The following is a 25964-nucleotide window of genomic DNA, read 5'->3' on the forward strand; positions in this document are numbered from 1 at the left end:
ATCTCCTTAAAAAAATCGTGGAGGGGCAGGATCATTTGGTCTCAGATGGCCAACCACATCCTCTAAATAAGAAAGAGTCACAAGCTCAAACTAGTCAAAAACAACAGAGCAGGGGATGGAGACAGAGGGTCAGACCCAGGGGCAGAGATGAGAGCTTTTTCAATAAAAAAAAAGAAAAAGAAAGACACATAAAACATTAGGTCGTTTATGAGAGGCCTCCAAACAGCCAATTTGTGGAGCATGGCATTAATCTTTTCACGAAACGCTCCAGGAGCAACAAACGCACGAGCAGCTCTCCCGTCCAGTCTGTGGCAGTCACGTAGCAACTGAGAAAAAATGTTCGCAGTAGAAGAAGAAAAGCCGGAAGCGCTGCGGATGTTTTGGAAAACAGTCGGCTCTGGGGTAGGGAAACTGAGCTGTGTAGGAATGTGACGTTTGCTCACATTTGACTTACTTTATGTCCCTGAAACAACGAAAGCGACCTCTTCAGACAGTAAGGACGACATGTAGCGTGTACGGCTGCAGTTTGCTGCTGCTGCTTCTTCTTCGTGTACGAGATTTAACGAGCTAACGGTAACATTTAACTTTAGACTGCTGTGAGTTACGAGTTTAACACTCGGCTTAACGCGGCAATATTTTATAGTATTAGGACGCGTTTAAGAGAGTAAAATGCGTCTTTTAGTTTAGTTTCGTTTTATGTCAGGGTGACGTGTTGCTTTAAATCAAGCTTGATTTTTGTGTTTATATTAACCGGAAACGTTATTTCCTCTTTAACATTGCCTTCCCAGGAAAATGCCTAAAAAGGCCAAAAAGAGAAAGCACAAGAAGTCGTCTTCGTCCTCAAGTGAAGAAGACGAGAGGGTAAGGTTACAGCGTTTGTGTACTGTAGTTGACTTTGCTGCTACATGACATGAATACTGTCCAGTCACAACAATGATTTATTGAACACACGCGTGGGAGATGTATACAGTGTCATCCTCTGCATAGATCTCAACTAGGTAGCACACAGCATACTGTTTTTATATATCAGGGTTCAGCCCCTTCATAAGCATATATCCTAACATGCTTCCTTTATTGACAAGCTTCTGTAAGACTTAAAGAGCTGTCTCAGCTGTCTTACACTTCAGGTGTTTCCCGCTGTGCTGCTCTCTTCATACTCATCTGTGGCACATCCTGAGTACATACTGTACTAACCTTTGCTGAGCAGGCACGTATGCAAGTTACAAGCAGAACGTTTCTTCTAAGGCCCTAAGCTTTGCACGTTCAATAGCTTCTAGGTTAATATGTCACTAATAAAAGCCCTGTTGTATAAAAATATATTTTCCACAATACGTGTGTGTTAGTGAGAGGGATGTAAGAGTGACGCTGGATGAGTTTACATGCCTGGGTTAACCATCCAAATCGAGGGATAACGCACAAGAGAGGTGAAGAGAGAGTGCAGAGAGAGTAAGTTTGAGTAAGAAATAAGATAAATAAAAGTAGTCCAAACTCATTTTGATTTAAAAGCCAAGGAAGCCATAAAAGTGGGTTTTCAAAGGGTTTTGAAAGTGTCCAATGTTGGGGAGGTCCTGATGTGAGGGGCAGTTTGTTCCACAGTTCAGGAGCAGTCACAGCAAAGGCTCGATCTCCTCTGTGCTTTAATCTGGACCTTGGGACAGCTAGGAGCATTTGATCTAACCCTGATGACAGACTGACGCCAGAGTAAAGACTATTACAAAAGTCAAGGCGAGATGAAATGAAGGCATTAAGGAGGGGAGAAAAAATAACTTCACCCAGACTGAGCTCCTGATGGGAGAGCAGTTTGAGAACATGTGTGTGGAGCATGTATTCAACTCGAGAAAGAGAGAGTGCCCTTTCACCTCTTTTTAAGAAAAAGTCAACAATCCTGAAGTCGACGCAGGTGACCTTGAGGAAGTAAGATGATGAGGCAGAGCCGTCTTGTAATCTGGGAGAATTTGTTGTTCCAACTTTGGCCCTGAAGCTTCCAGCTGGTGAGGGGAGGCAGCATGAAGATAGTGGGTGTTTGGGTTTGGTTTAGGGCGACGAAAACTGCATCCCAATTCCCAGTGGCACTAGGACAAGACAGGAGGCGTGGCTGGAGGTGCCAGAGTTAAAGGTTCCTAAGATTTTCATCGGAAGGGATAAGAATTGGAACTTCAACATTATGCACTCCATACTGTACATTAATGCCACTGTTTTGCACATGTCTCAACTCTGTATATTTTTATATATTTTATTTATTGTTGACTCTATTTAATTTGTAAAATATGTGTATACACACACACACACACACACACACACACACACGTAGAAAAACATTTAGTATACACATCCAGAAAATTTTTTTTTTGCATATACTTTCAGATTTAGCCATTCGTATATTTTGCCTGTTTATGTTATTGTATTTTGCACAACTCTGTTGCTTGTGAAGCTCGCACACAAGAATTTCACTCGCATGTGCTGTACCAATGTACCTGCACATGTGATGTGACAATAAAAGTGATTTGATTTGATTTGATTTGAATTGGGAAGAGTATATCAGAGAAACGGCTCAGGTTGAGCAGTTTGGAGACAAAATTGGTTTCGACATGTGCAGCATAACTAAGCACTATCATGACAAAAACGTTCAGAATAGGAGTGACAGGGCACTGGAATATTACAAAGTTTTCCTAAAAACAAGAAGTCCCTCATGTAAAAAATATCAAGAAAAAATAAAAATTTCTTTTATTGCTTTTATTTCAGCTGTAGTCTGCCTTAATTGTTGCATTTCACAAAATGTTTCATGTTTTTTATGTTATCAGATATCCAGAGGACAATATGCAAGCAACAGTTACAAAACCGCCAAGAGGAAAGAAGTTTTAAAGAGTCAGAAAAGGTTTGATGGAATTTACATAACCATTTATTTATTTCTGCATTTTTTTAACTGGAAATTAATCGTGTTTTTATATTATTAAAAAAAAAGTTCTTACAGCATCATTTCTTTTTATTCTTCAAAATCTAGCTGTAAAAAGGACAAGGAAAAATCCGTTTCTTCTTCTGTTAAAGATGACTCCCAAAGCACCCGGCAGATCAAAAAACCTGTCTACAGACTGGCAAAAACACAAGCAACAGAGCAGAAACCCATTAATAAGGACAGACAATATGCAAAATCCAAACCAGACTTTGTGGCATTCCATGGGGATCATTGCTCCAGTAAAGCAAAGAATTATGTTTCAGGGAAAGATAAAACTGTCACTGGAAGCGACATTGTGGAAAGAGGATACTCAAAACTCAGTGCAGGTGCAGTCCCTCAGAGAACAGAAACGAAGTCTAAAGGTGGGTTCGATGAAAAGTCTTCCCAGAGGAGCCAGTCCAAATTAAACAAGCCTCGAGTGGGTCCCAGTTTAGTTTCTGCTGAAGTGAAAGAACCAAGGCAGGATGTGCAGAAGAGGAACTGCAGAACTGAGGACCCACCGAGGACTGGAAATCACAGCAGGTATATCAAGACCAGCAAACCTACCTCCTCCACCTCTGCTATAGAGATGTGTCAAAAGCATGAAAAAAAGGAGTTAAAGCCCCAAAGAAGTTTCTATAAAGATGATGCAAACACGTCTTCTGCCTCCATCTTAAAGAAGTCTTCCACTTCAGCCAAACACAGTGCCTCGGAAAGCAGCTCAAAGGTAAATTTCACATCAGTGTCCCGTGGTAAAGTTCAGTCATCATCAATTCCAAAGCAAATCCTGGCACATTATCGAGAACCATTAGAATGTTTTATTAGGCTCAGATATAAATACACCATCATCTGCATATAGGGCCACTTCGTGGTCTTCTCCACTTATATGAATACCTTTAATACTTTCTCTCTGTCTTAACCATTGTGCAAGTGGCTCTATATATAAGAAGAGGAGCAGACATTACAAATGCTTATCACTACACTGTTGATCTTCCCTGAGATTACTATATGCCTCCCTTCTTAATAGGCCTCAGAAATGTACTCAAATTGTACTTTTTGTGATGTTAATATCACAACTACCCTCATCAGTCCATTTTTAGAAGACGAGTAGTATGCCCTTTTGTAACCCATTCTTTTCAGCTTCTCACGTTCTGATGCTGCACGTTTTATTTTCGATAATATCTTACTTCTTTAACCAGACTTGAGCCCCTTTTACATTAAATGAGACCATCTTGATGTCCTGCATGATCGTATGGTGAAAATGTGCTAAATGCTTTTCTTTAAACTTGTGCATGGACAGTTTCTCTCCCTCAGAAAAAATAATGAACTCAAACATTGAATAAAAACAGAGATTAGGAAAAATACAATAAAAACAAAAATAGTCCTTCCAAGAAGAAACGAGCCTTCTACACCCTAACAAGTTTGTGTCTAACATCCTGACTCAGGATCTAATTTTTGAACATAGTTATATATTTTTAAAAAACTCCACAGTTATTACAAATAGAGAGAGAGAAAAGAGAAGTAAGAAGCCGAGTTAACGACTCTACTAAGTAATGTGACCATAACCATGATGTAATATCAGATTTGTAAAACAATCTGAACTCTTCAGTCGTCAGTATCTCTCCTGAACATCCGAAGCTTCTCTGCAGCGGATGCGTTGGCTTTCTTGCGTATGATCAGGCGTCACTCCGGCTTGGTGACCGTGCGCCGTGCGCCAAGCGGACGGCAACTGAATCTCTTCCTGCTGTCGGGTTGCTGTGGGGTTTTCGCGCGGTGATATTCGTTGCGTCTTTTGAAGACCTCATTAGGGTAGTCGTGGTCCGCAAAAATCGTACCCTTCATAGAGCACCTCCTTCTTCTGCCATGCGCTCCAAAGAACATCTTTCGTATGGGAGTCCCCAAACTTCACAATGGATCGGGGCTTTTCGCGGTCAAAGCGCAATGTGCTGTCTGGTCACTGGGAAAGCCCAGCGTGTTTTTCAATTAATTGTCCAAACATGTAATTATGTCGGCCCTTTCTTAATCTTCACATATTCCATATATCCAAAGGTTGTCTCTGCGCGCTGCTTCTAGGCTAGCTTGACGTCCCGTCTCTTATTTAATGACGATGCCGCCTGTAGCGCCGTCTCAGTCTCTTCATTCGTCCCTCTGCCTCTTCCACTCTAGCATCAACTCCTCTTAACTCACGTTTAATATCCGCCTGTTGTTGTCTTTTCTGAAGTCGCGTAGCTCTTTCAGGATATTCAGGAGGGTGGGCTCAGCTGTATCCATGCCCTCCGTGGCTAACCTTGGGTCAGGAGAGTAGCTCCAATCCACGTGGCTTTTCTGTTTCCTCATCTGTCGGAGTTGTGACTCTCTTACTTCTTGTGACTACCCCCGTTTCCATATTTAAAAGCAGTCTCCACTATTATAAGAAGATTAGCCTCGTTTAAACCATACAGGGACAAAACAAAACAAAGCCTGTCGTTAAGAACCGGAAGTTCTTAACGATTAATTCTAGCTATGCAACGAACCCAAAGTTGCTCAGATCTTAAACCAAGGTTAAAATTTGATGGCAGGCCTTCTGGGTATGGGCAGCTCCCGCAGACACCTGATACCAACACTGACCAGGTAACATCACTCATTTAATGTTGATCCATGCTCAGTCATCTGGACCTAGCGTCTTCAGTGGGAGTCATCCAAGTGACTTCTTCAGTCTCAGCCGACTGCAGGTTTTCCCAACCTTATCAACAGTACATTTCCACAATAAACCAGCCCACCGAATGAACAATCGTTCAGTGGGCTGGTTTCAGTTCATATTGTCCACATGAACAGAATCAGCCTTTTGGGATCACTCATTTAAAACAGTAAGAAAGAACTGAAGGATAGATGTTTGTTTTTAAATGGATGGCTTTTCCACAGATACAGGTGGTTGAAGAGCTGCATCTTGCCCGCTCTGAGAAGAGATTGGAGGTGAATGTCCTGAAGAGCTACGGGGAACTCACCGCTATGGACATAGATTGTCCCGAAGAAGGACCTGCAGGTACGTAAGCGTCGTCTCTTTCCTAAAGACGTCCCAATTTTGTACACTCATCATGTGTTAAATTTTAAATCACACTTTGAGGAGTTTTTGGTTATTGTTTCAAAATTTCAATTAAGTATGTCAACTTTCAACTCACTAATTCAAACATCTGTAAGTGACAAAACTGAAATAAAAGCCCAAACTTTCAACTTGTGGCAGAAGCAATTTAACACATCTAACCCACTCGTAACTTGATCCATGGTTTGACTTTTTTTAATTAATCCTTGTGTGACACATAAAGATTACGATATAAGCATCTGATTTATATATTTTAACATCTGACTTATGGATTTAGTTATTAATCTAACAAAATGGATAACTGATAAGACAACTGAGATGCTCAGCTCAAGTTAGTCTTAAGTAGTTTCTGAAATCGAGTTTCCACAAAACAATTATGTGGAAAGTAATATTATTTTTTGTGTTATTTTATTTATTGTTTTGATCATTTAAAAATAACCAAGAAATTACTTGATTCAATCCAATGTTTTTTTTCTTCACAGGCAGAAACTCGTCTCAGCAGGACCTAATCCTTGTTCTCGACACAAACATTCTCCTCAGTCACCTGGATTATGTGAAAAAGATCCGCTGTCATGGCCTCGGAGGTGTTTCACGCTATAATTTGCTATTAAAGCAGTAACTAATACTAACGGTGTTTTGTAGAATGATTTATAATATTTCATGTTGTTAAGATTTTTTCAGTCATGAGTTAAATGCTTACGTTATCTTCAAGCAGTGTATTTAGCCTTTTATCTTGAAAATTGTCTCCATAGAACAGCGTATTGCATTTTTGCTTTCCCTAACATAACATAATTTAGTTTTTAGACTCTATGATCACGCATCTGCTCCAAAAGAATGATTTCATTCCAGGATCAATACAGTTGCAAGAGAACTGAAGAGAAAATTTCAATTTTAAAAAACGTTATGATCGCTTCCACATTGTCAGATTGTATTTTTATGGATAAACTAATCAGTACTGTCTGCTTGCTCTGTGTTTACTTCATGTTCTGTTAGGCCTGGGCTTCCCCATTATCGTCATCCCCTGGGTGGTGCTTCAGGAGATGGACTCCCTAAAAATGGGAAGAGGCCTGTCAGGCTCCGTGGCCCACCTGGCGACTCCAGCCATCTCTTACATTTACAAGTGTTTGAAGAGCCGGGAACCTCGGCTGTGGGGCCAATCTATGCAGCAGGCCGCAGAGAGCAGCAGTGAGTGGAAACTTTGTCTCTATTACACATCCATTAGCCCATGTGAGAGCTGCCTGATAGGCTGTTGGGTGAATTGTTGACTTGATAAATAAATAAATGTCACCGTCACCCTCAACAACAGCGAGCACATGAAAACCTTCTATCCATTACAAAGGAACGTAACCGTTCCAATGTTACCAGCATGACAAGCAGATCCCACCTGAGATGTTTTCCACGTGCCACAGTGGAGGAGGTGCCCTAACTTCTTCTTGTTGCATGATGAAACTCCACTTGGAACCTTGTTAACATCCAACCATGCAAAATATGATTTTTTTGCCATTTTTCAAGTGGTCTGAAACTTTTGGTCGGGACTGTGTTTTGTCATTGCTTGACTCCTCTGCACAGACACTAGGTGGCACTAATGCTGAACTCTTTCTCAAGAAATTAGTCACCATAATATACATTGTAAATATCTCAAGGGCACATTGTATCCGTGCATTCATTGCTGTGTCGATATTTTGTTACATTTTAAACAAGATCTGACAAAGGAGATGAGGAAGAAATGTTTTGGGTTTATTTTGGAGCCTCTACGCCTTCAGTATCTCTTTTAAAACAGGCATGAATTCTCCATCTTGTGTTTTCATTGTTGAGTCCTCCTGGTGTTTAACAGCGTCATGTCTTGTCCTTCTGTCCCTCTCTCTCTTCCTGTCTGTCTCCCCTTGTATGCAGATGGTCTGACTGCTGAGAATAACGATGACAGAGTGCTGCAGTGCTGCCTGCAGTACCAGAGGCTGTACCCAGAGTGTGCTCTCACCTTATGCACGTGAGTTATCCCTCCTCCCCCCCTACAGTAAACTGCTGCTGCTGCAGAGTGTGTCCTCTGCTGATAATGCACATGCATGTGACTGTGAGTGGGTCCAGCCAGATAGTTCCAGTTGGGATGAGAGAAAGAAAGCGAGGGCCAGACAGCTATTGGCAAAGAATAGATGTGCTGAGCACGGGAATGTGAGTTTAGTTTAGCAACTTATTGGCTCCGATTTTATGACGCAGCTATTTTGTTTTGTTTTCATCATTTTGACCTATTTCACGGCGCTGTTTCCTGCTGTAGTCATCGATTGTTTTGCTAAATCAAATTAGCGGGCAGACAGCGCTTCAGTGTCGCACAGTGAATTGATAATGAGTGTGGATGTCTGTGAAAATAAATAGTCTTAATGCCTTATCACTGCCCCCTGATTAAAAACATGCTTCTATTCTGTCATCTTCAGCAATGATAAGAATCTGTGCAGTAAAGCCCTCCTGAGTGGGGTGAAGGCACTCTGCAAGACTGACTTGGAGGCAGAGGTTGGGAGATCCAGACATGGCCTTCAGATCACTGGAGGCATTCAGGCTTCTGTGCCACCGAGCAATAACCCTCAGGTCTTATCACCAACGCTGAGCACGAGGTGCCCACCGGTTCAGCCACATGGTCAAAAGAAAGCGGGCTTTTATGTGGGAGTCCTACACAAAGGTGAGCTGGAGGTTAATGTGTTGCTTCATCATCATGCAGTAGTTAATGGCACATACTATCTATGTACTAGGAATCCCCCGCAACACATGCACTTCCTGTTTTCCTTCCCTCCCTTCTTATATTAACTGTACACAAGAAGTACACAGAGTTAGTATTACAGATGTTCATTTCTAGTCATTTACTCGTATGTGCTCTGTATCTACTGCCTAAAATCACTCAAACATATAAAATACTTGTATGTAACTGATCACAGAAAGCAAGCAGCTCAGTGAAGGAGACGAGGAGAGGACACTAAGGGACCTCAGCGGATGCATTTCTGCATTAGAAGACTGTCTGAGGGAGGTGCTGTCTGACGTTTTGCAAGTGGAGATGAAGGCTGCTTATGATGACCTCTGGCTTGAGGTAAAATAAATAAATATGGGGAATTTCACATCACTGACACTAAAAACACAGGTTCATTAGTTAAATGTTAGGTTGTATCAATATGCTGTTATAATATAAGAAGTTACTTTAGATATGGGTACGGTGATTGATGAGCTCCTCATAAGTGACACGTTCATTCTGTAAATAAAACTGTAATGTAAGTAATTGGTTCATGATATCATTCTTTGCATTAACAGATCGTTTATTTAAAGCCACCGTGGACACTTCAGGATGTCTTACAGTGTATAAAAAAGCACTGGATTGCTGTTTTTGGCCACCTCACCCATCGGAGGAAGGAGCAAACTGTTTTAAAGCTCATCAAATTTTTCAACTCCGGTAAGCACAAATATAGGTGAAAATATACTCTTATATACTCAGTGGTTACGAATAGTGAGTCTGTTATTAGCCTTATTTTGGAGTCTTGTGTGGTGATTTGAAGATTTAACAGGCAGCATTGTTGTGAAGGACATCACGTCTGTTTCTTGGATCTCGCAGGCTTGATAGAATCAGACATTCTAGATGAAAACATGATGACGACAGTTTCCTAGGAGCTTGTGTCCATATTCCCCTGAGAGTAAACAGCAGAATTTAATGTGTATAAAGGCAAATACTATGTAATTATTGTAGCTCTGTAGTCATTTCAATGTTATAAACTGAAGCTTCTGATAGTCAGTTTGCCATATAAGCAATGTTTGAAACTGACGAGCTGATTATTAGCTCATCAGTTATGCAAAAAGTTACATTGTTAGGCGATGAAATGTCCAATTTCCGATACTCTGCATTATTTGTATAGAAAACAGTGCTTTCCCTGCACCTTGGCAGAGAGCGGTGGTGAAATACTGAGTCATCCCTCGAATGTAAGCCGTCCACCGTGGGGGTGTGATGTTGTCCGCCCTGCACTGTGCTAGAACCCTAAAGAACTGCGTGCAGAATCAGGTCATTTGCTAAAGTAGGAGACGGAAATGTGGGTCAGAAAGATGCTGAGTCGCCCACTGCAGCACTTCTGGGTCTTACTGCTGGATCCCCTTTGTGTATTCTCACAGTGCTGAATGTGTGTGTGTGTCTGTGTGTGTGTGTGTGTCTCTGTTTCTCATGCTCTGTGTCCACCTGTGTTTAGCTGCCCAATAATTTTTAATCCAGGCAAGAATGTTAATAGATTAAACAGTGTGGTTTTGTCCTTGCTGTGTGTTTTTGTGCGTGTTTGTGTATCCTTGGTTCACATGCTTGATTTCTTGGTACCACGCAGCCTGGCTCTGTGCCAGGAAGCTGAGAGAAGGGCGAGCAGAAGGAGGAAGTGAAGGCTGGATGGACTGTATCTGAGGCTAAGAACAAATCTGGGAGTGGAAAAGTACTGCATGTGATTTTCTGGTATCCCCTAAGAAGGGTGTGTGTGTGTGTGTGTGTGTGTGTGTGTGTGTGTGTGTGTGTGTGTGTGTGTGTGTGTGTGTGTGTGTGTGTGTGTGTGTGTGTGTGTGTGTGTGTGTGTGTGTATTCATATCTTTGTGGAAGTTTAGTATACTTGGGGGGACCAACAGCTGTTATGGAGACCAAAATCCTGGTCCCCAAAATGTGGTTTTAGTGTCAGGGTTGCAATTGGGTTGTGGTCAGGTTTAGGGAAAGCATTATGGTGATTAGATGTTTGTTTTTTAAAAACAGCTGTGTTTGTGAGGACAGACTGTCTTCATACACATCTGTAAGGTAACAATATTCTCACTGTTAGGGCTACAGCTGGAAATGGAAGGATAAGCGTCCTGATAGATGTGTAGCTGTTGCTGTAAAGAATTTACTTTGTTTGTTTCCTTTGCTGTCCATACACAAATGCCAAGTTAGGTAAAGGATTTTTAAAAGAACAAGATAAATAAAGATAAAAAATAATGGAAGATAAATAAATGAGTACAAAATAAGTCAGGGAAGACAAGTGTGGAGATGTTGATGTAGATGGATGTACACGGAGCTTAATGTGCAAAGTGTCTGACATGCAAATTGCAGTTGAGGTAGGTCAGCTGTTCAGGAGTCTGACAGCAGGGGGGAAGAAGGAGCTGTTGAGTCCGGACGTTCTGGGTTTCACACTCCTAAACCTTCGTCTGGAGGGCAGAAGTGTGAACAGTCCGTGTTGGGGGTGTGTGGGGTCTTTGAGGATGGAGGCGACGCTCTGCTCTGCAGAGAGGGCAGCGGAGTCTCTGACTCTGACCTTCATATTTATAGAAAATAATGTGTTTATTGTGTAAAATGTTGACGTGCTGTAAACCTTCTTCTATGTGTGGATGTATGTTTTCTTGCACAGTATGTGCACATGCAAGCTCCCTGTCAGTCTGCGCGTCTATAGGTTTCCACCTGACTATAACAGGAACACAGCAGCTCTGCAGCAGAGCTCACTTTCATAATAGTTCAGTTTTTGTTACGTGACGTAAAACAGAGTTTATTTAGCTTCATTCATTTAGCACATTTTAGTTAGGTGAGATTAACCTTTATGTGCAGTCAGCTGATGGGCAGACTGCATGCATGCGTGCGTGTTTTCTCAGGTGAAACGGTGGAGCGTGAAGCCATCTCAGAGGTCGTTCAAGATGCCAAAGAGCTTGTGAACGCTTTTTCGAGAAGTTCAAAGCGCGTTCCACGAGCAGTCGCTGTACTGGACGACATTTTGAACAAGCTACGACCTCAGGTCAGCTCGAGCGCATTTGAAGACTTAATGGGTTTTTGTGTATGTTGTATCGTGGTTGTGTCTGTTTGTGTCACGTATATTGTAAGGGAAGTATTTTTAAAGTCTGATAACGAGCTAAGCATTACCCATTTTCTTATTAAACATAGCAATTTGAGTTTTTTTGTTTGAAACGTATTTTTCGTATTGTTTCTCAGCCAAATCCTCCTACGGGGGGAGAATCTCCCGCCTGCGACGTTGTCATGAATGACGATGACGATAACGGAGACTCTCACCAGGAAGTGTGGGCCGTCTTTGAGAGGATCTGGTCTCACGTGTGTCAACTAAGGTGGGCATGTTTGTTATTGGAGTGTTGGGATTATACTGCAGGTGCCATATTAGGATTACTTACTAGCACATATGCTTGGATTTATTTAAATAACTATGTCACCATCAGTTCAGAAGTTAGCGTATTCTGCAGCAGCACCGTACTATGATGATAGTGTGAGAGCCAAGTGGTTCCAATTGTGGAGGAATTACAAAAAGTGTGATTTTGCCAGGACAAAAACACACTTTGGAGTTTATTTTGAAGTGTGTCTTGTTTTTCTTTCCGTTCTGCCGACCCCCTGAAATCTTTTGCTTTCTGTTTTGTTTTAGCTTGGAGGTGTTCAAAGCTCTGGGCTTTGACCCTCACACCAGGCAGTGCCTTCAGCCAGAGGGAGCTGCTCCACCACCACAGGATGCCTTGGCCTGCTTGCACAAACTGTCCTCCATGGTCTTGCAGCTGCTCCAAGCTTTCAGCAGGTATGTCACGTCAGTTAAAAAAATACCGCTGGAGGCCCCTTCCTGTTGCTTCTTTAGATTTTAGGTGTGTGCGTCACAGTCACCGTTTCACAAATCTTACAGGTACATCTGGATCCGTGTCTTTCGGTAACCTCCACAGAGGAGTGTGATCTTGCTTAACCTGTCACGCTTTCCTCATGTTTTCACAGGTGTGTCTCACCTTTGCCTCAACAAGTAGCTTTTCGAAGAAGTCCTTTAAACGGCCACCCCTCTCCTTCCTGTGCGCATGTGTTTTATGCTGTCATTGCTCTCGGGCTTCATTCGGCACCGTAGCGCAGGCTGTAATCTCCGTGACCTTGTAGCTTTGCCTTATCGCCTTTCCCATGACGCAGCAGCCTGTGCTTCAGTGTAGCGGGAAGTTTCTGGTACGAACTCTAAGAAAAATGTCTAGAATGCACTTCTTGTGCCTGCATTGTCAGCGTGTGGTATGTTCACATGTAAGAAGCGTGTTCTTATCGCACTGGGAACGACCCGAGTCAGTCTTTAGTTTGTTCTCACGTTTACATAACACGAATCATCACAGTCGTCTGCAGCGATGCGGCTGCAGTCACGTGCTTTTAATTTGTTTTCCATTCACTCGGTTCCACTCGGAAAATTCAACAACAGCGCTTTTTCACGGAAGACATTTCACGCTGTGCAGTAGGAAGAGCTTGTGGACATAACAAAGTTAAGAATCGCCGATTTCCATTTGACCGCTTCCGTTTCCCAGAGTTGTGACTCGTAGTTCGGTGTCAACCTCGTTAATCCCACCTCGCTTCTGTGCGTGGGACACAAAAAGTGACAATTATTTGTTATCTATTTCCCGGACAGCATTCAGTGTGACATTTGGGTCTCTTTGAGGGAAGGTAACAATAAACCGCTGCCATCCAAAGGTCGAGGTGTCTCCTGATGTTCAGCCTGGTGTCAGATACAAAAACAGTGTAGAAAAGCTTTTGCTCTGGTAGTGACGCGGTGTTTGTGGTGACATAAAACAATCTGCTGTTTTAAAGTATATGAAACTTCTCACAGTGCGATATCCTGAAAGCCCCTCAAACCATTTAACCCTCCGAGCTCGTCTGTTTTTATTGTTTTTGAATGGTGGGACTTCGTTACCAGATATTACATCACGTCTAATATATGATCTGGTGAAGCTGCAGATAACATTGTACAAAAGCCTCCTGACACGTTGTGCCACAGCGGCGTCCTTTTCGAACACTCCGATAATCCTGCTTTCTCTCGAGTTTGCAGCTGCGGCGTCCGTGCGTACCCGTGGGCGTGTGCGAGGCTAATAAGAGCCACTTTAAATAGATAGTAAAGTAAACACACAGTGAATTCATCAGATGGGATACTGTCTGTAAACATCTAAGAAGGACATACCAGAATATGCATAATGGCCGAATAACACGAGTGCTTTCAGTCCAGAGAAAAGCTGGAAACAAAAATGGGAACTTCTGTCACACTGAGTGATATTGCTGTGAATGCATTTCCACATTAGTGTGAAGCATGTCGAGTCAGGTCACGATTAAACAATCTTAAACTTGATGTCTGCCAGCATGACAAATATTATAAATATGAATCACTGCAGGATTTGCATTCCTGTGGATTATTATTAGCAGGAATCTGCGTGTTTGTGTGTAAATCTGCGCCAGTCCGTACGCATGCATGTGTGTATTGGGCTGCACGAACATGGTTGCCTAGGAGACAGCCGGGCTCATTTTCATGTGTTTGAGCAGAGCTATGAGTCATTCCATGCACGCTATCGCGCCGTCTTCCTCTTTTTCATTTTTCTCATTCTGCATATACTAGATATGGATAATTTAGGACACTGTCATTTCCTATCATTTTCTCCTATTTCCTATCCTTCCACCCTCGTTGCTCTGCTGCCGTTCCTTGCTGTCTTCTTGTTTCTCGCTCTGCATTATCCCCGTGTGCGTCAGAGTAATGCACTTAATGACAGTGCGGGTTTGCATTTTATGCCGATGCACGGTTGTGGATGAATGCGCGGATAATACATGGAACTGCAAACTCATTTTGTCTGGCACAGTTTTAATCTGAGCAAATTCGTGCAATCGCAGAAGAACATTACACACCGGTTAAAACCATCCTCCAAATATTTGGTGGTCGTCTCCCTTTGGCCATAAAATCAGTTCAAACCTGTCAGAGACGAGCGCTGGGCCTTTGGGTTGCGCACACAGTGTTTCTGGGGGGCTTTTTGTGATGGTTCATGAACCCGAGCGTTTGTTTTTCCTTTTGATATTTAGCCTTTATTCAGATATTACTTTGTTGAAATCATGTAACGCGCTGTACAGGTCCAGGGACTCACTGCTGTGTGTGCTTTATAGGCTGCCGTCGTGAAATAGGGGTGTGTGCTGTGGTTTCCTTTCACAGCCATGTGAACGCATGGACGGTTAACTCGTGACACTAAATTGTGACAGCGCTGCTGCCTCTGTGTTAGAGGACAGACTCCAGGGCCCCAACCCTGAGCTGGCTAATCAAAACTGAAACGTATCGATCCCAGTGGGACTTTCTTGTAACAGAGATCAGTTCTAACATTGTGTTTTTCTGTTTTCAGTGTCTTGTTATCAGCTCCCGGCTTAGAAGAAGTCCAGACACTGCTCAGCATCATCAACTCCAACAATGTCAGTGGCATATGACAATTATTGGTACACAATTAGATGCACTGGACTTTGCCATGCTAAGCGCTTCTTAATGTGCTGTTTTCTTTTAGCTCAGATAAACTGCTTTCTGTTTCAGATAGTAACTGAGAATTCCAGGTTAACCGCCAAAAGCCTGCTCGACTGTTTTTCACAGCCGGACTACAGGTAGGGAATATTCATCTACATAACATAACTGTATTTTTATTGTTAAATGTAAATGGCTGCTTTGGAGCTTGGTAAAAGCGTGACGTGGCTGCGCACATACTCAGTGATGCGTGCCATTAGCTATAACTTTCTTCTTACCAGGTATTGTATTCAAGCATGTTCTCGAAATTCTTGCGCTCTTTGTTGCAGCGTGTCCAGGCGAGTAGCTGTTACAATGACTGTGTCATGCCAACATTTCCAAACAGTCGTGCAACTCATTGTTAATATATTTCCTTGGGGAAAAATCTGTTAGCCATACCTTAGCAACCACTAAGCTGCTAGCTTATCGGTGCAGTTAGCGTGTCCTTGTCAGTTGCAGAGCCATAACTACACGCGTCTCACAGGGTGAAGCCTTAACAGGAGATCAGTGTTTAGTAACCCGGCGGCTTCATTTGAATCTTGGAGATGTAGCAGTGCTCCTGTGCAGTCTCATAGAGTAAAAGAAGGGTCACGAGTGAATTGAGTTTTGTGTCACCTCATTAAGCTGCCTTTGGATTCAAGAGCTTATTTTAACCTGAGCTCTATCTCACTGTTATCTGTTGAGATGTAAATTTGAAGTAGGTCGGACTTTCAAGGAGCCTGATGAAGTGCTGAGCAAAGGGCTAAGTTCAGGACTACGCACAGAGCAACCTCTGCCCTCCTTTTATATCGTGTAACGTGACACATGAGCTTTACATTTACGCTTTCTCTGAGATTATCTCATCAATCTTAAATGCCCATCATAAACTGTTATAAAGGGAACATATTATAGGATATAAATGTCATCATTACGTCACAGATTTTGGACCGTTTTTGTCTGCTTGTAACCTTCAACGTGGTTGAGAGTGTTTAAGCTGTGAGGTGTCTTATACACACGTACATTATTTTATCACTATGTCAGATGGATTTATTCAACTTCTGCTTGTATTTTTAAAGTTTTAATAAACAGACTTTAATCTTACGTGAAAACTCAGCCACAGAAACAAGCAGAATCACTACACCCGTCAGTCCATTGTGATGTCAGCTACCATGGAAACAAGCCACAGTTTTACGTATTCAACCGTCAGTTATTTGTTTAACACTGCTGCCTGACTCTCAAAAGGTTTCTCAGATCGTGACATCACTCCAGCCGTCACTGTTATTAGGATTGGTTTTGTTTGTCTTCAGTCTATTGAACATTTATGGATCAGGGGAGGGCCAGTGTCCTGCAGGATCTCACCCTGGGTCAGCACACCTGAATGAGATGATTAGTTCATTAACAGGCCTCTAGAGAACTGCAAGACATGGGGGGGTCATTTAGCCATTTAAATCAGCTGTGTTGGATCAAGGACACGTCTAAAAGCTGCAGGACACCGGCACCGAGTCCTGGAGTTCCCCACCCCTCATATAGATAATAATAATAATAATAACAGGGCTCTAGACTAACTTTTTGCCATGGGCGTACCGGTACGCCTAACTTTAAAAAGTTAGGCGTACCGGCACAAAAGTTAGGCGCACACAAATGTTATAATAATTTACATAATATAATGTGTTTTTCTGGATACACTGTGCTTTTTCAGCATTCAAAGATTGATGACACCGTGTCAGAGCACTGGCTATGAATTTCAGACGGATCAGGCCTTAACTTAACAGAAAAGTTAGCAATAGTTCTTTTCCTATTACAGCTACATCCACTTCTGTCGTGCCTAGGCTGCTCACTAGGGCTGGGTATCATCACTGATTTCTACAATCCATTCGATTCCGGTTTTCAAAGTCCCGATTCGATTCAACTTAGCCTCAGACAGTCAGAAATATTATAATTCTGATCATTTATCAGCACTGACTTCTTCAGAATTGTGAACATCACAGCAGATGCCTTTGTGTGAAAGTAACTGAGAATAAAACAGAAAAACATGAAGGAGATTTTCCTGGTCTGGCTTTTTATAGCAGATAACCTTAAAAACATTCTACAATGTTCTGCATATAAAGTTTAAATTTCTTCAGTATTGAACAACAGAAAAAATAGGCTTTCTTGTCCGAGGTCATTTAAGTGAAAAAGAAAAAGACAGCAGCCACAGCGCTGTAAACAACGGTAGACTGGTGGGTAATAAGCGAATGAATAATACAGAAAACAGAGATTGGAGACGGAAACTGTTCTTGAAGTACAGAGAGAGAGAGAGAGCTAGCAGTGCATGGAGCGTGATTTTAATAGTCGTGGAAGCAAAACAGCAAAATTCATGATGACATTGATCAAATGTGAAGCGCAGTTTGCTGCTTCTTTTGCTGCTGGCTCGGTGGATTTTGGTTGGAGAGACAAAACCTGCAGCTCAGAATCAGCGCAAAAAGACGTAAACACAGCGCGGACCGGACGCATCAGGATCGCTGAGCTCCGACAGCGTGTCCGTCTGCGGGCCGTCGGGTGAGAAAGCCGAGAAAGACAAAGTTGATTCTGATGCGTCGGGTCTGTGTTTACGTCTTTGTGTGGAATCCGTGTACCTGCTCTCATCTGCTGTTTGGTTGTTGTTGAAATAGTTTTGTGAGCTTTAATCTGAGAATCTGGCGTTTCTGGCAAAACACAGTAATATTTAAAAGTCGATTCAGGATTTAATGAATTGATATCGCTTTATTCAAGCTACTCACCTCCCACTTCCACCTGCACTTTCAACTGGACCACGGCCAATCAGAGAGGTCCCGCCCCTTACTATCTCTGATTGGTTTAGTCCACGATAGGGGCAAAATGTGTGTCTGTTGTTGACCACAGGGAAGGTTGCAGATTTTTTTTTTTTTTTTTTTTTTTTGCTACCCGAACATTTGGTCGCACAGGTGCAACCAAATATTTTTTTTTTTAGTAGCACCACTGAAAAATTTGGTCGCATTTGCGACCAAATTGGTCGCACTCTAGAGCCCTGAATAATAATAATAATAACTTTATTTATAAAGCACTTTCAAACAGTGCTGTACAACTATTTGAAACTACAGAGATAAATAAAATAAAAGCGATACACGGCAATACAAGTAAAAAACAGTAAAAATTTAAAAACTAAAAGCCATAGAATTAAGACGTAAGATAGGGTGAACAAATGTGTCTTCAACTTAGTTTTAAAAACCTCCACACAGCATGCCTGCCTAATATCTTGAGGGAGGTTGTTCCATAGAAACGGGCATGAAAAGAAAAAGCACGCTCTCAGATTTTCTGGCTCTAGGAACCTTTAGAAGGCCAGAGTCCTGAGATCGGAGAGCGAGAGAGGGAGAACATTATATATAATATATACATTAGGTGAATGTGCAGTAGTAGCATGTATGCAGCAAGCAGGTGATTTCTGTACATCATCTGGATGGCTTGGGGATAGAAGCTCCTCTTGAGTCTCTCTGTCCTTGCCCGGAAGATGCGGAACCTTCTACCAGATTGCAGAAGTTGGAACAGTTTGTTGCCTGGATGGGACGGGTCCTTCAGCATCTGCTCTAGTCCGGCATCTCCTGGTGTAGGTGTCCTGAAGCGGGGGGAGAGCAATCCTGCAGCAGCGTTCTGCTGTACGGATCACTCTCTGGAGAGCTTTTTGGTCCTTCACACAGCTGTTCCCAAACCACGATGTGATGTTCTGTGTGAGGATGCTCTCCACAGCGCCTGTATAGAAGATCCTGAGGATCTCTGGAGAGACCCTGAACTTCCTCAGTTGTCGTAGGTGATACAGGCGCTGCCTAGCCTTTTTGGTCTGGACCTGAATGTGGGCAGCCCATGTCAGGTCTGAGGAGATGTGGACACCGAGCTACTTGAAGGATTCGTCTGATTCTGGCTATGTTCCTCAATCTTTGTTATCTCTTTTACACGAGACTCAATTTATGACACTATCATCAATTTTCAAGATGAGATTTTGGGACAAGTGCTGAAATTTTTGAGGCCAAGATGACTCGAGGTTTTTTCGTTTGGTTTTTTTGATGTTTGGTTTTTTTGCCGTCAGAATTGTTGTCTGAAGGCCAACAAGGAGACCCAATGGATTTATTTTACCAAGTGGATCATCACGGCCTTACTGTATTGATCCATTTGATCGACCTTTGTTGTTATTATTTATTTTATTTTATTTTCAGTTGTTACAGACAGGACAGACATGACTGAGGGATAGGAAAGGGAGAAAGAAAGATGAAGGAACAGAAAAACAGAGGGGAAGTGGGACAGTGAGAAAGGAAACTTAAAAAAAAGAAAAAAAACCTCCTGGATCACCTGTTGAGAGAGAAAAATGGCTCGTTTTGTGATCTTGCTTATTGTGTCATCAGAGCTGAGAGCATTATCAGATGACTTTCCTGTATTTCAGTGACTTTCTTGCCTGGAATAATCATGTGAAGTCAGATGTTTTATTTAGTGTTTAAAGGCAGCTTGTGCCGTGTCACTTCCCAGAAGAGCTCTGCAGGCACTTGGCAGTCGCATCGTTCTGGCTTTTGTTGCCACAGATCGTCACTGACAGGCTCTTTGTTTTGATCCTAAATGTTTTATTTGTTACATTCGCCGTGAACCAATCTAGGACTTCACTTAGCGAGCGCAGTGTTAAATATTTGATTTCTTTGTTGAGTGCAGTGGTATTATGTCACGAGTTATATAAGGCCTTGGGAGGCGCTGGTTTCAGCTGATAAGATTTTACTGTGTCAGGTTAAATAAAATGTGTTCTGTGTTGCTTATCGTTCTCGATAACATACTTTTTATAACACTATAAAACACATTTAAAAATAATCAGTGATAGGTCTGTTACTCTGCACTGGCACAGAAGCACCAGGAATAAGGGTACTGCTTTCTGTTATGTGATATAGGAATGCCATTGTGTGTTTAGTAAGAAAGGATATTGTGCAAATCGAGCACAGAGCTTGTGGGCAGTCACATGTGCTTCTGAAAGACATCTAGATTTTGAACAAAGAGGCAAATGTTTGGCAGATTTTGAGCTGCTGGTAGCGTGGGAGGATGCAATTGAGGAAGCATTTGAGTGCTAGTTGACCGATGCAGCTGTCTCAGGGCCTTAACACAAACCAGTGACGCACTCTGGGGCCTGATCAACCCTGGCAGGGCCTCCTTGGATGAGGGTGTCTGGCGATAATGGCCGAAACACCCGATGAATCCAAGGTCCGCTACTGACGATGTGTCCCACATTTTAATATGATAATCTAGATCAGATCTCTAATCCCTAAAGCTAACCAAGGAAGGTAAAAATGGCAGATTATTTTGGGTGAAAGACCGAAACACCCTGTGAAGTTGAGGCACACGACGATGTGTCTCGCTGGTAACGTTTCTGGGCTGCATTTCCTCATAACAGCAATACCTGAAGACCTTCTCCAATTATCAGGGATTGTAACTTCCAGTCCTGTTACTGAATGAATGTGATGTCCTGCGACTCAGCTCAGTTTGCCTTCTGTTGAAATCCACTCAGCTCCAAGAAATATTCAAATCCACACAGCCCTGCTTCTGCTCTTGTTTGAAAACATCTGTTTTGTTTTCATGGAGTCATCGGTCTGATGATGACACCACACCTGGATTATTTTTCACTCGCAGACGTGCCGTCAGGTTGATGCCCGATGGCTTTTAGTGCAGAGCAGCGTGGCTGTTGGTTACCGCAGCTGATAATCGAATGACTCTGTTATCACAGAGTGCTTGTTCACGCATTAGCCACGTCCATGTTTAACTTTCATATCGTTTCTGGCATAATACGCTGACTCACTCGACAGATTTAGCGGTGGCTCCTTCTGGCGTCGTCTCATGTCATGAAATTTACACATTAGTTTTATGTAACTCGGTCACACGGAGCATCCAGAGGGAAACGCCGCTCTGCCGTTTCGTAAGCCTGTGGGGAACAGCACATCGTTCAGCACAAGAAAGCCTCGGGCGTTCCATTAGTTAACTTTCTGTTCATTATACTCGAGTGCTGCTGTGTGTCTGATAAGGCAGATCGGTCTCCTTCAGTAATAGAAGCTTTTATTTCGCCCTCTCGTGCCTGATGTTAGTGAAATATGAATCTTTGTTTTCATGTGTTGCATTAATTTGAACGCACCGCCTTCGCTTGCTCTTTATGTTCATCGGACACTTTAAAAAATCTTCTTATTGATCAGTAATTAGAATTCTTTGTCCGCATCACAGTGACAAAGAAAGATTTCTCTGTGCTTGTTGGCAGGACCGGTGAGGGGAAAAGGGAAACATGGATATAAATGCAACCATTTTCGTCTTTATTGTTACTGTTGTGATGCTTTTTGCTCAGATGCAAGATCCTAAATGTTCTTAGCGCCATCAGAGGGGATGGAATACAATCGGAGGCTTTCTGCTCCTGCTAATCACATGATGCTCTGCTTTAGAACATCACATCATCACGTGGTCCTATTTTCAGTTGAGTGCAAATCATTAGTGTCTCCCGGGGACATGCATTAACTACCTGTCAAACACATGTAGGCTGTTATGTAACACAGCAGCCCTTCCCTGTGTACACACTGTCGATGTGACAAACGTGTCGCAGTAGTTTGTCAGTGGAAACACTTTGAGGGAAGCTTGTCTGTCCATGGCGCGCTCTGGAATGCAAAACCAGCCCAGTTGCCACCAATCAGCACATCCTGGGAGCAGCCTGTACCCATTTCCACAGGCTCCAAAAACACACAGCTGCACCCTGGGGTGAGGGACGGGAAGTGGATGGATAGCAGTCAGCAGATTCCTCTCCTTCCTGCAGTTGCACAATCATCTAGTGAAAACAAAGAAAAAAGGCCAACGAGCAACAAGCTCCCTCAGCGTCTCCGCTGCTAAGCAGCTGTTGCCAAGATTTCAGCAGCCAGTTTGCATGTCTGTGCATGCCGAACCCTCGTTATGTGCGTTTGCAACTGCCTGGATGTGCTGTACTGTAGCAGTGTTACCAAAAAAAATTAGCTCAGCTGAGGGAAATGTGCTTAAATAGCTGCCAGTGAAATCCAGAGCTTCTGGAAGCTGCCGTGTACACAGAAGCAGGATTGTCTGTTGTGAGTGGCGAGTGCGATCAGCACATCCAAAGTTCAGTGATCAAACTGTTAGCGTAGAAAAGTCTGGATTCATCCACACGGTGCCATGTTCGGTTTCATTTTCAGGCATCAATTCAAGACGACGTGTTGATTATTTCTAACTTCAACTTTCACAGTTTCAAAATTACAAATAGGAAAAAGAGCCTTAAGCAAACGTTGGGGCACCTCGTGGTGTGTGCACGGCACCACTCTGTTAGGTGACTGTCAGCTTTTAAAGGTTTTGAGTGCCTTCGGGTTATTTAGGGGTTTTTTGGGGGGTGGAGGGCTGCAGTGCAAAGACTGAAACTAACCCACTGAAGGAGCAATATGAATGGTACTCATGGCCATTGATCAGTGGTCTTTGATCAATGGTTGCTGATTAATGATCATGACAATTTGCATATTAATAATCAAGGAACTGACCTCAGAGCCCATTGTTCATTCAGTGGTGCTGGTGTCAGTCAGTGTGCAAATGTCCTGTTTATAAGGTTGGAAACCTGCAGTCAGCTGAGACTGAAGACGTCACCTGATGATGATGAAACGTTCTGCTGGTGGACGGCGAGGACGTGTCTAAACCTTTAGCTTTTGTTTCTAGAGACAACACCTTGTGAATTATCAGGTTTGGTAGGATCATCCGTAGTGTTGTGATCAGAAGTGTTTAACTGTCGTTGTTTACCTACAAACCATTCTTCATCTCACCACTGAAATGTTCCCTGTGCCACTTGCTGCAACGTCTTTACTCAGGGCCCTTAGAGACTCCTGTTGTTTAGTTCATCAGTCCACAGGCTTGTTTCGATGCTCATTTGCAGACTTTTATGGGGAGGTCACAGGAACAGACTTTTCCCAATGACTCTTCCATGAAGGTCATATTTATGCCGCAGATAAGAACGGTGCAGCGCCATGCCCGACTGTGCTTCCAGGTCTTTTTAAGTGAAACAGGTTTTCCTTTCTTGCTGTCCTGTGAGCAGTTTTCTTGAAAAGTGCTGCGATCTTCCAGATCTCAACTTGACCTCCATTCCCATTGACACGATCAGGCTTAAAACATTTCATTAGCCACAGGCTTTTTGGAGATTAGATCGTTGTCCGCTCTCAACTCCTTGTCGCACACTAAGAGACATTTCTGGAGCGGGGTTCTCAGGGTTTTATGTTTAAGTTGTTTGTTGCTGGTTTTTAGTTTGTTTTTTTTGTCTTTTTGAGAGCTGACGCAGTCTCTAAGGGGATGGGTTTAGGGGATAACAGGAGGAGGGAAGCTGCAGAGAGGCATTGAAGACTGCAACTCTGCTTTCTGCTCCCAGCTCTGGATAGTCACATTTTGGGGGTTTTAATAAATTTGGCCAGATTTCTAGAAATGAGAGCTGCTCCATCCAGAGTGGGATGGATGGCATCTCTCCTGAGAGAAAAAGTGTCACACACAAGGTTCCTTTTGTAAAGCTTAGCCCATCTTAAACACTGTGTACTGGTGGAGAGTGCATTCCTGTGACCAAAGTGCCGTACGTTTGACACCTTTCTGTTGAAATGTTCAATTCAATTTTATTTATACAGGCGCTTTATATTGTAAGGTCGACCCTACAATAATACATACAGAAAAAAACCCATCAATCATATCACCCCTATGAGCAAGCACTTTGGCGACAGTGGGAAGGAAAAACTCCCTTTTAACAGGAAGAAACCTCCGGCAGAACCAGGCTCAGGGAGGGGCGGGGCCATCTGCTGTGATTGGTTGGTGTGAGAGAAGAAAGACATGCTGTGGAAGAGATACAGAGGTTAATAACAAGTATGATTCAGTGCAGAGAGGTCTGTTGACACATAGTGAGTGAAGAAGAAACACCCAGTGCATCATGGGACTCCCCCAGTAGCCTACACCTGTTGCAGCATAACTAAGGGAGGATTCAGGGTCACCTGATCCTGGTGGATGTTCTGCACATCCTCCAGTTTCACAACACTGAACGCTTATCTTATAACTCAAAATTCACTCATCGATCTGTTTTCCATCCCAGCCTTTCAGTCTCCGTGTACTTTGTGTAAAAGCCGAACGACAGGAAAGTGTAGTTGAAGGGTTAATATCTGCCTCTGGATTATAAAGTGAACAAGTCCGCTTTAGTGGCTCTATTAGTGGATCTAATTAAACCATACAGGCAAAGCTGTGTGAGAGAGGTGGATGCCACTCCCTTCTCTGTACTCATGTCTTTCTCTGTTTTCTCGTATTCCCAGGGAGAAGCTCAGGGTGGGAGGGACCAAGTTAATGGAGCTTCAAGAGGCCTTGGAACACTGTGTTCAAGCTGCAGGTCAATACACGACGTTCCCCACGTAGCACCGTCAGGAACGTTGCTCATCAACCAAACTGATTCCTCGACGTGACAGATTCTTAACTTGAACTCAAAGCTGTCGAGTTAAAGGCGCATCTGCTCGTGCTGTGCCCGTTTCTGCCTTTGTTCTCCATCCATAAAGCTCATGTTACAGAGATAACGCTGTTTTCTGAAGGTTTGTTTAATGCTGTAACAGCTGGTTTGTATAATTCACTAAGTACAGATTTCATTATTCTCTAATAGCTTTGCACTTGTGTCCTGAATGAGTTTTGGTGAGTTAAGGTGAAATTTAGTTTATAAATATTTAAATCTATTTTAAAAAAGCATATTATTTTGTTTAGAGTGATTAGTTAAATGACAAAACATTTTTACTTGAAATATTTTTTTAATAAAAATAAAACATGTACCATTTGTTATTTAAAGGCCTGCATTTATTTAGGTTTGTTTTTAAATCATTTCTGATTACCTGACAGCTTCTTACAGAGCTTAATCTGTTGACGTTGTTTAACTCACATCGATGTCGCTCTCATTCAGTATGAAGCTGACGCCTGAACATAATTCTTTAATGTAGATCAGGACAAAAACCCTTTCATGATAAACCAGCAGGTCAGTGAACAGAAAAGGACCGTTTTCACCACGAGGCTCAGGTTACATCCATAAAACACTATTTTTCTTATGAATGCTGAGATTGTTCAGTGCATTTTTTTAAGAGCCCATTTTGACATCTAAACTTATTGTTGGCTAAATTGTCAAGTAAAGAACTTTTTTTTTTTTACTGTTGCTTGGTTTTGAATCACTAAAGAGACGCGTCACGTTTTCTTTCCCGAGGTAGCGTTCGCATGTGCAGAGCGCTGCTGTGATCGTCAGCCCGAGCGTGGTCATGCGTGTGTGTGAAGGGTGACTAAGGGGATTATATGCCTGTGATGCCAGCAGACAGGCTTAGAATACACCTGCTGGTAATGTGACACAAGCAGAGGCTGAAGCATCAGACACCATGCAGGGAGAGGTGGAAGATGGTGAAAGGACAGGTAATGAGGACCCCAACTTCCTGTCTCAGCTTAGTCATTTAGAAAAATGTACAGAGCCTTTCTTTTAAACTTGTAGCTGTCGAGGGACCTCGCTGTGACGTTGTAATTAGAAAATGACTGGAAGAAAAACTATCAAAGTTATAATTGTAAATGATCAGGTAAGAGTTTAAAATGCTTCAACACATGTCGATGCTCTCAGCTCTTTAGTCATGATCCCACTTTACAATGCAAGAGAAAAGTGTACAGCCACACA

The 25964-nt window shown here is 42.7% G+C and overlaps 1 protein-coding gene across 5 annotated transcripts; it reads left to right on the top strand.

Moving 5' to 3' along the window:
- The first annotated feature begins 322 nt into the window (after positions 1–322).
- swt1 (SWT1 RNA endoribonuclease homolog) lies at positions 323–25097 on the top strand. 5 transcript variants are annotated; one of them, XM_085437195.1, is made up of 17 exons: positions 323–402; positions 789–861; positions 2802–2875; positions 3002–3659; positions 5834–5954; positions 6494–6595; positions 7005–7196; positions 7905–7998; positions 8441–8682; positions 8936–9084; positions 9303–9441; positions 11628–11767; positions 11962–12092; positions 12401–12547; positions 15138–15204; positions 15320–15387; positions 24589–25097. In XM_085437195.1, exons 2-17 carry the CDS (start codon positions 793–795, stop codon positions 24686–24688), a joined length of 2493 nt encoding a protein of 830 aa, XP_085293321.1. In that variant the 5' UTR covers positions 323–402; positions 789–792; the 3' UTR covers positions 24689–25097. The 5 variants fall into 5 exon arrangements, with proteins under 5 accessions (XP_085293321.1, XP_085293319.1, XP_085293324.1 ...); XM_085437193.1 differs by having other exon boundaries at positions 330–513; XM_085437198.1 differs by having other exon boundaries at positions 330–493.
- The last annotated feature ends 867 nt before the right edge of the window (positions 25098–25964 follow it).

Source organism: Copadichromis virginalis, linkage group LG17 (genome assembly GCF_057382275.1).
Source record: "Copadichromis virginalis isolate Kocher_CV1m ecotype Utaka linkage group LG17, C_Virginalis_male_GT1.1, whole genome shotgun sequence".
NCBI lineage: Eukaryota > Metazoa > Chordata > Actinopteri > Cichliformes > Cichlidae > Copadichromis > Copadichromis virginalis.

What these genes read in the sequence shown, in the direction of transcription:
- swt1 (XM_085437193.1), top strand. Translation starts at nt 458, where the DNA reads ATGTCCCTGAAACAACGAAAGCGACCTCTTCAGACAGTAAGGACGACA. An exon ending in GCAGGCCGCAGAGAGCAGCA is followed by an intron (nt 7,197 to 7,904) that starts GTGAGTGGAAAC and finishes CCTTGTATGCAG; the next exon opens with ATGGTCTGACTGCTGAGAAT. An exon ending in ATGATGACCTCTGGCTTGAG is followed by an intron (nt 9,085 to 9,302) that starts GTAAAATAAATA and finishes TTGCATTAACAG; the next exon opens with ATCGTTTATTTAAAGCCACC.